Source organism: Cheilinus undulatus, linkage group 5 (genome assembly GCF_018320785.1).
Source record: "Cheilinus undulatus linkage group 5, ASM1832078v1, whole genome shotgun sequence".
Taxonomy (NCBI): Eukaryota; Metazoa; Chordata; class Actinopteri; order Labriformes; family Labridae; genus Cheilinus; species Cheilinus undulatus.
The window spans coordinates 38,305,739-38,320,323 of NC_054869.1; the positions used below are offsets into that span (position 1 = coordinate 38,305,739).

At 41.3% G+C, this 14,585-nt stretch overlaps 1 protein-coding gene across 2 annotated transcripts in view; it reads right to left on the reverse strand.

Moving 5' to 3' along the window:
* Positions 1 to 14,585, reverse strand: part of fbxl17 (F-box and leucine-rich repeat protein 17) — a 416,200-nt gene that overhangs the window by 11,860 nt on the left and 389,755 nt on the right. Inside the window, exon 11 of one of the 2 annotated variants that reach the window (XM_041786743.1) lies at positions 13,953 to 14,004. The exons of the other annotated variant lie outside the window; for it this stretch is intronic. Within the exon in view, the coding sequence (XP_041642677.1) occupies positions 14,002 to 14,004 (3 nt within the window). The 3' untranslated portion in view covers positions 13,953 to 14,001. Of the gene's footprint in view, positions 1 to 13,952; positions 14,005 to 14,585 lie in introns of those variants that run through there. 2 annotated transcript variants of the gene reach the window in all.

Consider the following 14,585-nt stretch of genomic DNA (forward strand, 5'->3'; position numbering starts at 1 on the left):
GAGAGGTTCTGGAGGCCAGGTTTGTAAACCCTACACTCCATCACGCGTGACAAAGGTAACTAAAGGAATGTGTACAAAGCTCGGTCCAATCCCTCTCCGCACGCCGGCTGCTTATCTCTACAGACTGCAGGAAAAACATGCCATGACTCAAGAGGCTTTGCACAATTTATTTGTTAGTCTCACAGGAGAAAACACAGTATAACACTATCACAGCTACATCTGTTAGGTAGAAACCAAATATGGCTAATTAAAATGTGAGTTGTGAAAAAGCAGCTAAAAATCTGTGGTTGGATTTTAAATTCTTGTATAAAGCATGCACAAAAAACTTTATTTAAATAGATGCAATGAAGACAAGAGGCATCATTAAGTTCAGATGAAGATATATATTTGGACTTTCAGTTTATATTCTTCGGCAAAAAGTCCCACTGTAATTGTGCTGTTCAATATGACTAATACCCATGTGGATCAAAGTGGACTGTCCATTAGCTCAGATCTCATCATGCAGGAGAGAGAGGACAGTAAAGTGGTCTGTTTGTGATGACAGCATTTTGAATCAGGTCCAAATGTCCTTGGATCTATTTTAGATATGATCTGACTCACCTCAAGTCCTTTACAGATGGAATCTATTCAGGAATAATACATGATTTATTATTTATATGCATTTATATTTATAGCATTTAATCAATTTAGGTTCACATGGGTTTAGATGTGTCTGCTTCTGATGAGATATAGCATTTCTGAATATGTAAATTCTACTGCCAGGGGGCTCTCTAATAAAACCATTAACAAAAGATGACTTCAAGGGTCCACCGCCCCACCACCCTGTTACTTGTGTGGCCCCACTAGACATTTTCTCGCCACATAGAGACAGCTGCTCAGATCCACTCTCCTGCATGGTATACTTTAAATTAAAAGGAGTCTTTTCAACATAAACTACACTCAATCTAGGTTGTCCGTCCCAAGCGCCGAATTTGCAATAAAGTGCCAAACTTGATAAAGAACCCTCCACCGAGCCCTTCCAGTGGGCAGAACATGATTAAGTGCCTTTCATGATGTCCTTCCAGTGGGTAAGATATAAAAAGTGCCTACTATGATGCCCTTCTAGTGGACAAAACATGATAAGGTGCCCACCAAGTGGGAAAAACATGATAAAGTGTCAGTGGACCTAAATTGGTGGAAGGGGACCCAAGAGCGGGTCGCAATTGTGTGTCTGGAACAAAATTGTATGGAATATGAAGTACTTAAGTCCTTAGTGGACATGCATCCAAACATTTAATTTTATTCTGTTTTACTGTGATAATAAGTATTATTTTTTAAATTATTTAACTCATTTATTCACTTTTTTGTGAAAACAAAGCTGCTTTTCCCATGATAATAAGGTAAATCCTCAAGATCTCTCAAAAAATTTGACGTAAGTTCTGTCCTGTCTCTTTTCAGTCATGTATTTTGTTCTAACCAAGATCCAAACTGCAATATTTTTCATTGAATAAACAGGGTCGTTAAGAATTTTTTAAAATTTAGGTTGCAATTTGTCATGTAAGAGACCAGTGGGTCCTAAAGCAAGACCAGTCGAGGCCCAGTGTCATAATGTTTGTTAACTGAACAGTAAAACACCATTTTTGTTTTAACGGATGAATTTCACATGATGAGGGAATAAAGCTGCTAAAAGTCGCCATCCAGCAAGCATCTCAGAAAGCATGCTAGGATAGCTTGCGGCACAATGCAGGGAGGTAGTGCCCCTTTTAGCATCTTTTCTCCCCCTTTATGTGAAATTCATTCACTATGGGGGTGGGTTACACATTGCAAGGGGCACTGGGCAACAGAATCCACTGCTAATGGAAGATAAGGCTTGCACAATATTTCAGCATTAGACCAAAGAAGACCATGGCATGTTGTTATTACACTGATATTGTGCTATATCCAAATCCAAAACAAGCTTGAAGTGTAATAAAAAATCTCACTGTTCAAGGTAGAAGTTTGAATGTACAATAATTCAACCATTGGCACTGAGAAGGATGGAGAGGTGAAAAACAGAGTTACAGGCAGAGCTGGGGAGTTCATGATCAGACTACATGCAGAGACTGACACTGGTGTCATAGGGGTGCTTCAATACTTAACAGCAGACTTGTTTAATGCCCTGTAAATATAACCACATCCCCACTGAAATGGCAAAGAGCATAATAAGTTTCACACACACACACACACACACACCCACACACACACACACACACACACATAAACACACACATCTCTAAAAACTAAAGGAACAAATTCCAGAGCAGCTTACTGGAGGTCAGGCACATGCAGAATTCCTTAAAGACAATCACTGCAGAGCTTCAGTGTACTTTTTTTCTGTTTTTCTTGGCATGACTCCCTTAGTCCATAGTATAAATATAGAACAAGGTCAGCTTGGCCCTGTCCTTTATAGAAGAAAATCATGATATAGACTTCATAGTGATTCTTTACAGCGGGGAAGTTGGATTAGTTTTGTGGATCAGAGGTTGCTTCAGACTTTTTCTCACTGTCTGCTTTCTATTTGGACAGGGTCGTGAAAATGAAGTCAAAAGGTGTTATTTCCGTCATTCATCAGTTTTGTTATCATTACTAGATACAGTCTGTGGCTCATGATGGATCAATACCTTAACACCAATATCATTATAATTTGGCTTTTTTTCTAAAAAGGAAAAGACAAAAAAAAAAAAAAAACCCAAACCTTTAATGTGTCTGTAAGGTCCAGTCACTAGCTAATTAGTATTCCTAGCTACCATTACACCATGAAGACAAAAGAACACTCCTAGCAACTCAGAAGAAAGATTATTGAAAAGTGTTAACCAGGGGATGGATGCTAAAAAATTTCCAAGGCACTGAATATCCATTCAAAGTTCTGTGAAATTCATCATCAAGAAATGGAAGGAATATGGCACATGTGTAAATCAGCCTAAATCAGACCGTCCTCACAACTGAGTGACAGTACAAGAAGACTGGTGAGAGAGGCCACCAAAACACCTATGACTACTCTGAAGGAGTTATAGATTCAGCTGCTGGGATGGGAGAGACTCTGCATACAACAACGGTTGCCCAGGTTCCTCACCAGTCAAAGCTTTATGGGAGCGTGGCAAAGAGAAAGCCACTGTAGAAGAAAACTTATTAAATCTCAACTAGAGTTCACCAAAACACATGTGGGAGACTCTATGGTAAAGTAGAAGGAAGTTCTTTGGTCCAGTGAGACCAAAATGGTGCTTTTTGGTCATCAGACAAGATGCTTTCAAGACACATCACCACAAATACACCATCCCCATTGTGAAGCATTGTAGTGGCAGCATCATGCCATGGGGATGCTTCTCAGCAGCTGGCCCTGGAAGGTCTGGGAAATAGAGGAGAAAATGAATGTGGGAAAATATAGAAAAATCCTGAAGGACAATCTTATTCAGTCTGCAAGAGAACTTCGGCGTGGGATATTTGTTTCCCAGCAACACAACGACCTGAAGCACACAGCCACAGTCACACAAAAAGACAAGGTGAATGTTTTTGGAGTGGCCAAGTCAAAGCTCAGACCTCAATCCAATGGAGGATTTGTGGCTTGACTTGAAAAGGGTCGTTCACGCCAGATCCCCATGCAACATGACAGAGCTTGAGCAGTTTGGCAAAGTTTTGCTACAGTCCACCACTGAGCATAACTACCGCTGAACTTCATTTCTGTGGGGAAAAGCCATGAGAGTGAGAGCATGCAGGTGCACAAGGGATCCAGACTGATGCAGCTTCTTAGAGCAGACTGTTTTAAATGTGGGCTGGTGTTGGTTACAAAACAGTGATACTGTAAACTTGCCTGAATTGGTCTTAGATAATCACTAAATGGTACACTGGATTGCCCTCAGTGTTCCCATCTGTCAAAATGACAAACAACCCTCGGATTATTTCTGTCATTGTTCCAAAAAGTCAGTCAAAGACGGAAAATATTCAGGTTAACATGACCTCTGCTGTGGAGTGTTACAAACAAGGCAGTGATCTCATCAAGCCTAATGTGCAGACGTCGCACAATGACACCGCATCATTCTGATTTATAGGTTCATTTCTGGATATGTAAAGAAAGCTAAATCAAAAACACGGCGTACCCAGACTTTAACCTTTCACTCTATTCTCTAAAAGTTTAAGGAAAAAACTTGGCAGCAATGAAAAATCAACACCTTTTTTCCTATATTTTTTCCCTTTGGTGAAACTTTTCCTTTGTTTGAAGTCATTCAGCCATAGGTCATCAGAAAGCTTTTGTGGCTTTTTCCTCTGCAAAACTTATTCAAAGCTTTTACAATACACCCCCATTGGCGACTCATTCTGCAATCACTTATCAAGTTGGATATAAATCAGAGAGCTAATCAATACTCACCCCCCAAAAAACCCTACCCGCGTCTGGATGTATCAGATTTATACAGACACAGCATTCAGTGAGGGGAGCTACATTGTCATTAGCATTAATAGCTAATTTATCACCGACATCGTCAGACACTGAGCCTGCAGGCTAAATAAAGGGCCGTGACCACCTGCTGCCTCCCTGAATATCTGTGAAAAAGGGAAAAAATACAGATAAATTTGAGTTATTCCCAAAAAAACACATCAGGAATGGTAAAGTCTGAGTCCCCAGGCCTACAGTGTCTCGTCTACTGTCTGCTCATGACTCCATGAGATTATGTTGACCTCCGTTGTGATGAGTAAACACCGCTGGATGAGGGAAGAGGGGGGAGAAAAAGGGTGGGGAAGAGGCTGACTTGGATGAACTAATTGAATGAACAAAAGATGTGAGCAGCATCCAAAATTCAAACAACCTTGGCTGTCCTTGCTTAGAGGAGAAGAAGTAAAGGAGGGAGACACAAAGAGGGAAAAAAGAGGAAGGAAAAGGGGGAAGTAAAGCAAGGACGAGGCACAGGTAAGGTGAAGAAATGTACGAGTGTGAGCAGGAGCTAGCTCAGGTCAGATTTGTGTGGTAGTTTTTTTGTTGAAGGGCAATTCTGAGATTCCTCTCAGATACTCAGTGAACTCTGTCGGTGTCTCACTTTATTTCACCCTCTCTCCTTCACTGTCCCTTTCTGCTGCCCTTTAGAAACAAGATGAAGGGATGATCAGGAGTCGGCTTCAGTTAAGACCGCCAATCAATACGGCTCCTCTGTGTGGGATGAGACTCCAAGATTACACTGAAAATCACAAATAGCAAATGACTCTTTCAAACTACTTTCCCCGACTTTGAACATTCAAGACTGGCCAAAGCCGGGAAAATGGGAGCAGGTGAAACCTGGCCATCTAACACTTGCTTTTTCCTAATTCCCTTTCACTTGAAGCAGAGGATCCCTGCCGCTCACAATAACAACACTCATCAAAGAAAGTTTCGCCCGACTCCCAAACTCTCATTTCCTAAACGAGACTTAAAATGCCTCTAAACTCTTCACCATGCTTCATTGTTGTTTTCCTCACTCCAAACCTCGGGGCCCTGAACAATTAGGCCCTTGTTTATATCTGCAAATTGCTGCGCCGTGCCAATCCGTGTGTAGTCCCCAGCAGCTGGATGCACCAGTGAAACTACCATATTGATTGGGATGTCTGTTCTTTTAACAAGGTCTGTCTGGCTGCTTTATCGGAGGATGCCGCCGCGCTCATACGTGTCCCCAAAACGCTGCTTCACCTCACTCCAGGTAATGGGCACAGGCTTCAAAACTGCTTACACAGAACACCATTTAGGTGGCAATTCTTAAGCGTATTAGCAAACATTCACTCTAATTTAACCTTTCTTTTCTTTTTGTTTCCGTCATTTGTTGAATCATTTCCCTTCTTTTTCTCCTCACGGTGCCCCCTCCTCTTACTCTCTATGCTCCTCCATTACTTTGATAACTCTTACTCTCCTCACCAGCCGTCCCTAAAGGGGCCAGCAGCAGTCACTGTCATTATTTCCCAAGTCCGCTTTCATGCTGACTGTGTGAGTTTGCTCCCCTCTCTGTTACACAACCTGGACTGCCCATTTGTTTTCACTCTAATGAAGTAGAAGCAGGGGAGGGGGGAAGGAAGGTAGATGAGATGAGAAAGAAGGGGGAGTAGATGGGGGAAGAGGAGAGGAAAAAGAGAGATAAGAGAAGACGTAACGACGGAAGACAAGGGAATTAAGATTTTTTCACAATTTGTGCAAGGACTTCTTAAGAAAACATTCCACTGAGGCTAGAGAGAATCAAAATCCCCAAAGTGATACATCAACAAAGAATGAAGGCCTTGCATGTTACACAGCAGTCAGGAGGTCTGGCAGCAACCTTACACATATAGGAGGACTTATAAAGATAAAGAGAGAAAGGATTCACACACTTAAACACAATACAGTATGCTTCTGCACATTCTGGTGCAACTGCAACTCTTCTATAACAACTTGCACATATTGTTTTACTTGTTTTAACTTTATTCTTCTTAAGCTGCTTTATTTTAACAGTACTGCTGCTGTTTCATAGCTTTTTACTTTTTACTGTACTTTTGTGTTCATTATTCTTGCACCAAAACAAGACAAATTCCCCTTATGTAGAAATCTGCTCGCCAATAAAGCTATTCTTTTATCTGTAAAAGAGGTGCTTCTGGCATTCCAGTGCTCATTGGAGGTGATATATTTAAAAAAGAGAGAAAATTTAAGAAGCAAAAAACATTTGTATAAATGCTCCATATCGAGGCACTCAGGATAGTTGTATTCATGGGACTACTTTGTTTCTGGCATGTTGTTTCACTTTTCAGGGGATGGGGGTGGGGTGGGCTGTTACGTCTTAGGAGGTTTTAAATAACCTTAATTTTTTCCTGTTTCTCGTTGCTTCTGTCCTGTGATCTGCGTTTTGAAAAGGATGTTGTAATGCAAGCACTGACTGCACAGTGCTGACTGATTTGTTGTGCACTGACTGCACAACAAATCTACCTACGGCTACAAATAAAGTAACCTGAACGTGAACTTGAACCTGGGAATGTGAGCACTGTGTGTCACTGCACCCTGAAGAGGGCATAAGCCAAAAAGTGTTGCTGTATTTTTAATGGAGATCAAGCAGGAAAACTAAACCAATCAGATTCACACAACTCGTCTGACCAATCATTAGCACCTGTCATATTTTATATCTATCATTCTCTCTTTCACAGTCAGTCTGTCGTCATTGTAGACCAGGGGTGTCCAAAATGTTTTCGAGGGCTACAAAAACATACTGGGGCAGTGGGACCACTTTTATATACCTCGAGGATATTAAAGTTAGTTAAAACAACCTAATGTAGGTTAAGATATGCTTAGTGAGTGAGTCTGCTTAAACAGCGACTTATCAGCTGACTAGGAAAACAGCTAATCATTTTAAGGATGCTAAGGAGGTCCTGACTGGCCCAAGCTACCACCGGCTCTGCCTCTAGAATTCTATTGGTCCTGCTATTTGCTGCTGTAATCAACAATTAGTAAATCAAAACATTGTTGTTTTGGTTGCCAATATGTTTAACATTTACAGTATGCATCCAAAAATATATACGTATCATTAAATTCTTATGTTTGTTTACATGGGTGCAGATGGCCTAGCAGTTAGGTCACGCCCCGTCTACATGGGCGGCCCAGGTTCAAGTCTGGCCTGTGGCATCCTACCTGCCTGTCTCTCCCTCAGTCTCTCATCCCTTATTCCCAGTCTCTATCCACTGTCCTCCTCTTTAAAATAAAGACAACCTCCCCACACCCCCCCGAAAAAAAAATCTTAAAATGTTTGTTTACAGAATTACCATGGTAGCACCACAATTGTTCTGAAACTAAGAAGTACAATGCAGTAAGCACAAGCTTCACGTTCATGTACGTGGGCCATATTTCATTTTTAAGAATCTGCTAAGGGCCAATTAAAAATGTGTCAAATGTACCATATTTGGCCCCAGGGCCATAGTTTGGTCACCCCTGGTGTGGATGGTACAACCCTCCACCACTCAGTTGACTGGCATTTTTCCAGACTTCCAGTCTTCTGCTCATTATATCCTCCATATTTCAGTCTCTTCCTCCAAGCCACCTCATGGTCCATGGTCCAGCATCTCTGAAATTCCATGCTACTCAGTTTCAAATGATTATCAATATTTTCATAAACTGATCTTTAATGCTGGTCAAATGTCAATCTCAAACTACAGTTCAGCCGCCTGCCTCTAGCTGGGCCTGTGGCCAAAGACTGGCTGTAGCTCTGGTTAAAGGATCTATCTATCCTACTTTACTACATGGATGTAAATGAGCACAGTGTGTGGGGTGTGAGGGCTCCACTGTGATGTTTCCTGGTTCTGTACAAACTAATAAAATCTCCCGTCAGCTTCAGGGATCAAACACCTGTTTTGTTGTCAAAAGCATTAAAGGTACAGCATTAACAAATAGTGAGTTTTGCATGTTTATTTGTGTTTGGGTCTCTGTGTGTGCCCTGTCCAAAGAGAGGACTGTTCTAGTTTTAGTTTAAAAATTCCTCTGAAGCCACTGAACTAAGTCTCTCCGCTCCAAGCCATAGCCTGGATTAATAAAAATGTTCCATTGTGTTTGTGGAAGTGTAGCAAAATGAATTCCTCCCACAGAGAAAGACCTTACATTTAACAGTAGTCTCACTGGGGAGTCAGGCTTTTCTGAGACACACGTACTGACGTATGCAGCACTGCTGAGCAGAAAGGATCCGTTTTTCTGAAGATTAAGGCACTTTTTCCTTGACTCTTTTAGCTGAACACTTCAAAAGACTGGCACAGCGGCGTAGCTGAAAGAGGACAAAATGAATTGATTTGATTATTTTTGGGTGAGTCTGGATCAATCGCATTCTTTCCCCTCGTCAGAACGGGCTGCTTTTGCCCCCGAGGGCAGAGGGGTGTAATCATTTGAGGCAGGCGGAGCACGCCATTCGCCCAAGCCTGGAGGGGTTCTGATTTCAATGCTCCATTATGAGCCGTGTTAACAGCAAATAACATAAATTCCACTAGGAGAACACACACAGCTACACGCAGACATGTTGCATTTGAGGGCAATAAACACACACAGAGACACAAAGGAAATCCTTCAGACCGAGAGAGAAATATAGTCCAGGAAAGATGCATGCTTTTCCTTCTATTACAAACATATACTGTATTATACAGCTACACAGTGTCTTTATAAATGAATATCCCGGCAATTCAATAAAATACAGGATAAGATATAAAAGAAATAAAGAAATCTGAATTCTTGGTACTTTTCCAAATTTAATGAAAGCTAAATTCAAACTGCAGTAAGGTGTTTACAGTACGGAAGCCCCGTTTGTGTAAACTGTGACAACGAAAATCGATCCTCCACACTGCCCCACATGAGGGGAGCCAGATGGATCCTGTTAACACTTCTTAAATGAATTCTACACTTTCTAAGTCCCGTGACATTCAGGGAAGCTGCTGCATTAAATTCTCAGCGTTTTGACAATTCCAAACAAATCTACACAGGGACCAAGCCGCGCTGCTGAGACCGTGAGCTGAGTGGGCTGTCCACGCTTAGGTTCAAGGTTAGCACAAGACGGTATTTGTCTAAAGACGACAGGCACCCCTCTGCAGCCTAACTCCATAATGTTCAAGGTAGCTGTGAGGGGGAGAAAGGAAAAAAGTGAGGTAGAAAATAAGACAGAATTCAGGGATTATTTTGAACAAACCAAATGTAGATTGAAGAAGTTAACTGCACATATTTAAAGCTGACAGACTAAAACAGGGTAAAATGGCCAGATAATCATGCTGATTTTTGGTAGGTTCTGCCTGTCCAAAACAATATTAATGTGGAAAAAAATATGTTGGAAATATTCCTCCATGACCCTTTTTACTGTAGCAAGGACAAGACACTGGCAAGCTAAAAAAAAAAACAGAAATTTAATGATAAAAACTTTGATGGCACGTATGTTTAATTTTAGAGAACCAGCTGATACAACCTGTTGCATTTACACCATTTCCTAATACAATTCCTAATTAATTAATTTCAAGGGAGAAAATTTTGCCAAAATGTAGCCTAACGACTACAATGTAATTGTAAAGTTTTCATTAACTGAATATAGTTAAACTACAAAGGGCAAAAATAAGAAAGTGAATTTATGTTCTATGCTCTATATTTATATTGTAAAATGGAGTTCTCTGTCTGTATATTGCCTTTATTTCCTCTGCATTCTGCACCTTCTCTGGATGCTCAAGGATACACACTACTCATTAAATACAACCAGAAATTGTTGTGGCAGTGTTGAATAGTGCGGCCAATTGTTCAAGCCAAACAAGCGAAACACCACAGAGAAGAATCAGGTCAGGTCAGGTATGGGAGCATATGCTGGTTCAGCACTTTGTCGCCTCAGCCTCGGCCCTGTAGTGCTCTGGCCTCCAAACGGCCTAGTCCAGGCCTATGCCAGGCCCATGCAAGCCCTCCCAGATGACCCCCCCCCATGACGTCTGATCCAGCCCACTGGGTCCTGGGCACCCAGTATGCACTGAGCTGGATCAGACCAGTCGGCATTAGACTCAGCTTTACCAACGATACCCAAAAATGTGCTGAAGAGAAGTCGTCACAGAGTAGCCAAACCAGCACCTCTCAAGATGATAGTAAGACAAAAAGGACCAAGGACTGGCAGACTGACACGTAATTTCCACATAGGATGACTGTGCCGTGCACTGAAGCGCTGCAGGTTTTCTCCTACCGAAGACAAGGGACCTTGGCGACCCTTTGCTTTCACTGCAGGATGAGACGTAATGTTGATATAGTGATAATGTGCGACCAGGAGACCGTGCATTGTGTTGTATTTTGAAAGTACCGCATATTCTACACTTGTGAATTCTTTTTTTGAAGGTTTCTGATCAATGGGTATTGACGCGGTTTGGCAGGGGCCAGCAGTGAGAATAGACCTGCAATGTATCTCAAACGAAGCGGAGCAAAGTGGTACTCCATGGATGTGCCTCTGCCGGTCTGGAGAAATGCTCTGATAGACTAGAGGGGGAGCGATGATGCTCCGCGGTATGAGTTGCCGGTGGATCACGCCGCAGTCGCTGCATGAGGAAATTGGAGGTGACTTTTGTCTGCTCAGATACTGGGAGCACCACACGGCCTTGCCCAGCATATCCATCACCCCATGCATGAGTCCAAGTTCTTGGCTGATCTAAGCCTTGCAGTTAGCAGATCAATGGATCGATTGATTGCAACTAAACACATCGTGTGGCTTTACCTTCTCCTTATAATTATTTCACTAACTGGACCTTAAAAGCATTATGATTTCTGTTATATTAGCTAATTTGCTAATAGCTAATGTAAGGCAGCTAGCTGCAGAAAGTGCGGATGCTGGAGTATCAACCATGGGATCAGACCGATAAATCCCAGCATTACTACTGTACATCTAATCAAGTATTTTTGATAAATATTGGCAGATCATGATTGGCTGCGGATCAATCGGGCTACCCTTAATAGTATTATTAAAATGTACAGTTTTATTTTCATGCATGAGTTTTTGGGTTTTTTTTTTTACAATGATGCTTCTCGAGATCCTCTCTCCTGATTTTTCTGTGGCGTGAGTTAGTTATTAGTGGTCCAATCTGCTTAGAGGCACATATGTTTAAACATACTAAACATGTTTAAAATTTACAGTCTGTTATCCTATTGCCAGGGTGGAATCCCAGGGGCACCTAAGCATGCACGATTGAAACAATAGCCACTTGGGAAGCCAGCTGACTGAGGAAGAAAGCAAAACAACCACAGCGAATCAATTTTAACTCACATCCAGCTCTCATTACATGTACAGCCCTTATTTATATTGTCTCCTAGTCTTGTTCCATAGGTTTTTCTTTTTGTCTTACATAGATTTTCAATAAAAGTAGTTCAAAAATATTTCCCATTTGCCTGCCTGTTGTGAATAATCAAATTGCACTGGAGTATGAGAGATTTATATACAGTTTAAAGAGTCAGGTCTCTTCATGATTGAAATATGTTTGGGCGTGGTGTGGAGTTTTGCGTGGGGTCTCTCACATTTTTCACATCTAATCAGACTGAAAATCTTTCAGTGAGAGGCAGTCATTCAGTAAGACCTGATGGTGATACGCCTATGCATAGATGTAGAGGAGATCTGTTTGTTAACATGTTATATCAGCTCTAAACCTGGACAGTTTGTTCTACCTCCTTAGTGTTATTATTTATACAAAATTCCTGCAAAAATACACATCCTGCACAAAACCAAGCAAAGTCCTTATAAGGAAAATATTATCAGAGTGTATGCAAAATGTCCTGAACACTGTCAACACTTCCCCTGTGAGAAATGACTCCATGCCACGGTGGTGAAGTGTATATAATAATTAGTTCATAGCAATGCAAACATTTATGGCTGATAATTATTAAGTTGGGGCCAATGTCAATGACCCTCTCAGCTACAGTATGTTGACTCAGACATAAGCTGAGTGATGGATAAATATTGAGATGATTCCTTAAGTGTGAGGCAAACAAGTGGAGGTTTTTACCGGTCAAACTAAGAAAGTAGGAGTAACTCAAATCAATCAAGCTTAATATTACCATCTATTAAACACAAATTCTCCTGCTAAACTGCTATTCCCTTCCTGCTTTGGTTTATACATTTTGCATTTGACACTGCCCTCCACAACCTAGGGCACTGCAGAAAGAGTTTTCATCCAAGAAGTACAGCTGACCTTACATAACAGTCATTAATGCTTGAACACAAGGCCAAGAAAGAGAAAACACAAACATGCATGGGGTTGTGTCTAATTTTAAATATGCACAAGAAAGAAGATATTTGAATTGATTCGTCCACATAATAAAAAAAGAGACTCTGTGTCTGAGAGAAGTCATTTTCACAAGACTTTCATTACATATGAACCTTGTGGATTGAGAGTTATCCCCCATGAGCCTCTGTGTTTTTTCCACAAAAAATTAAGCGAGAAGATGGAATTAGTTCGCCAGCAGATTAAATTGGACATGCCTCTTGATTTTACTGCTGCAGTACACAAATAAAGCATGATAAATCTTTGGTGTGGCAGAAATTTTGATTGCCAAGAAGAAGAAAAAATAACAACCAAATCGAGCACACTGCTTCTAATAAAAACATAATTCGGTAAAGTGCTTACAAATATTGATTTGATTTATTTAAGATGTGGCATGCAACACAGATTAAAACTCATCTGGAACCAATTTGAATCCCTGTACATGAGCAGTGGTCAAACTATTTGTAACTGTATCAAAATTTACTGTGAAGCTATATATTTCAAAATAATTTAGTGTGTAATTTAATGACATCTTTATCATTGGAATAAAAAGTCACTTGGCATCCCTCAAGCAAAGATAGAGCAGGGTTGACCAAAGGTCAGAGCTCCAGTTCTATGAAAAACTAACGGGATAAAAACAGAAAACAGTCAAGTGAGAGTGGCCTTAATAAAGATAGCTTCTAGTGGTGAGAGGTTTGAGAAAGAAGCGTCAGACTTTTACTTTCTCCTACTTTAATTTTTACATGAAATGTTGGCAGCTGTGTTTTGTTTGTGGGGGCCATTGGTGGTCATGGTCCAGAGCAAGTAGTACTTCCACTACCAGGACTTTGTAAGATGGGGCTCTGTTTACAAGAATTACTGCAATAGTGTGGTGTGGCATGGAGCCACTGCTGGGGTGTTATTAAGCCCATGTTGCTCTGATAGCAGCCTTTAGCTCGTCTGTTTTGTTGAGTCTGGTGTCTCTTTGACTGGCTGGTCAAGCACAGTAGTACCATGATCAGCAAACCAGTTTCTGGTAGATCTGGTTTTGCTCTGGTAAGGTGTCAAGTCCTGCCGGAAAAGGAAATCAGTATCTCCTGGAAGACGGCTGACAGCGTTGACTCTGGACTTGATAAAGCTCAGTTGACCGACAGCAGCAGATGACATGGCAACCAATGTCGGCTTCAAAAGGAAATTCAAAATTGACTTCCATCTGAAAACGGGACTTTTGGACCTCTGAGCATCGATTCAGTTCTTTATCCCTTTAGTCCATGTGAGCATGTCCAGCAGTGATCACTGTACAACAAGCAAAAAAACATTAACACTCTTACCAAGGGCATGTTTGGAAACCCTGCCCCCAGTTGAGAGTTGAAATGGCAGTGGGTGGAGCTTGCTTCCAAACTGTCCGTACAGTTGAGTTGTGAGGGCTAACATAAAGAGCATAATTGTGTTTAGGGATGACTTTTACTTTCAGTGGGGAAAAAGTATCTTGTGTTTACTGAAAATGTCAGAAAGAAAAACAAAAGCAAGGATCTTTAGCTGGTGTGATGGAACAATCTTGAGAGAAAAAGAGGAAAGGCAGGAGGTGTAAGAGACAAGGACAGAGTAGAGAGGAGAGAAGGAGGTGAAGAGAAGACAGCATGGCCACTGCTGCCCTCCGGCCGACTTGCAGATAACCACAATCCCCCTGGTCCGTCTCACCTTTTTACCTCTTTAACTGACTCTGTGGCTCTCATTTTCTCTGCGACCGTGGTTACAACAACCTATTTCTGTTTATTTGTTTCCCTCTGAGCAAAAACTCGTATTACCTCCTGAAACCTGACCTTATCTACTGTAACTCCCCTTTTCTCCTAACATAATAAAAAACAACATCAACC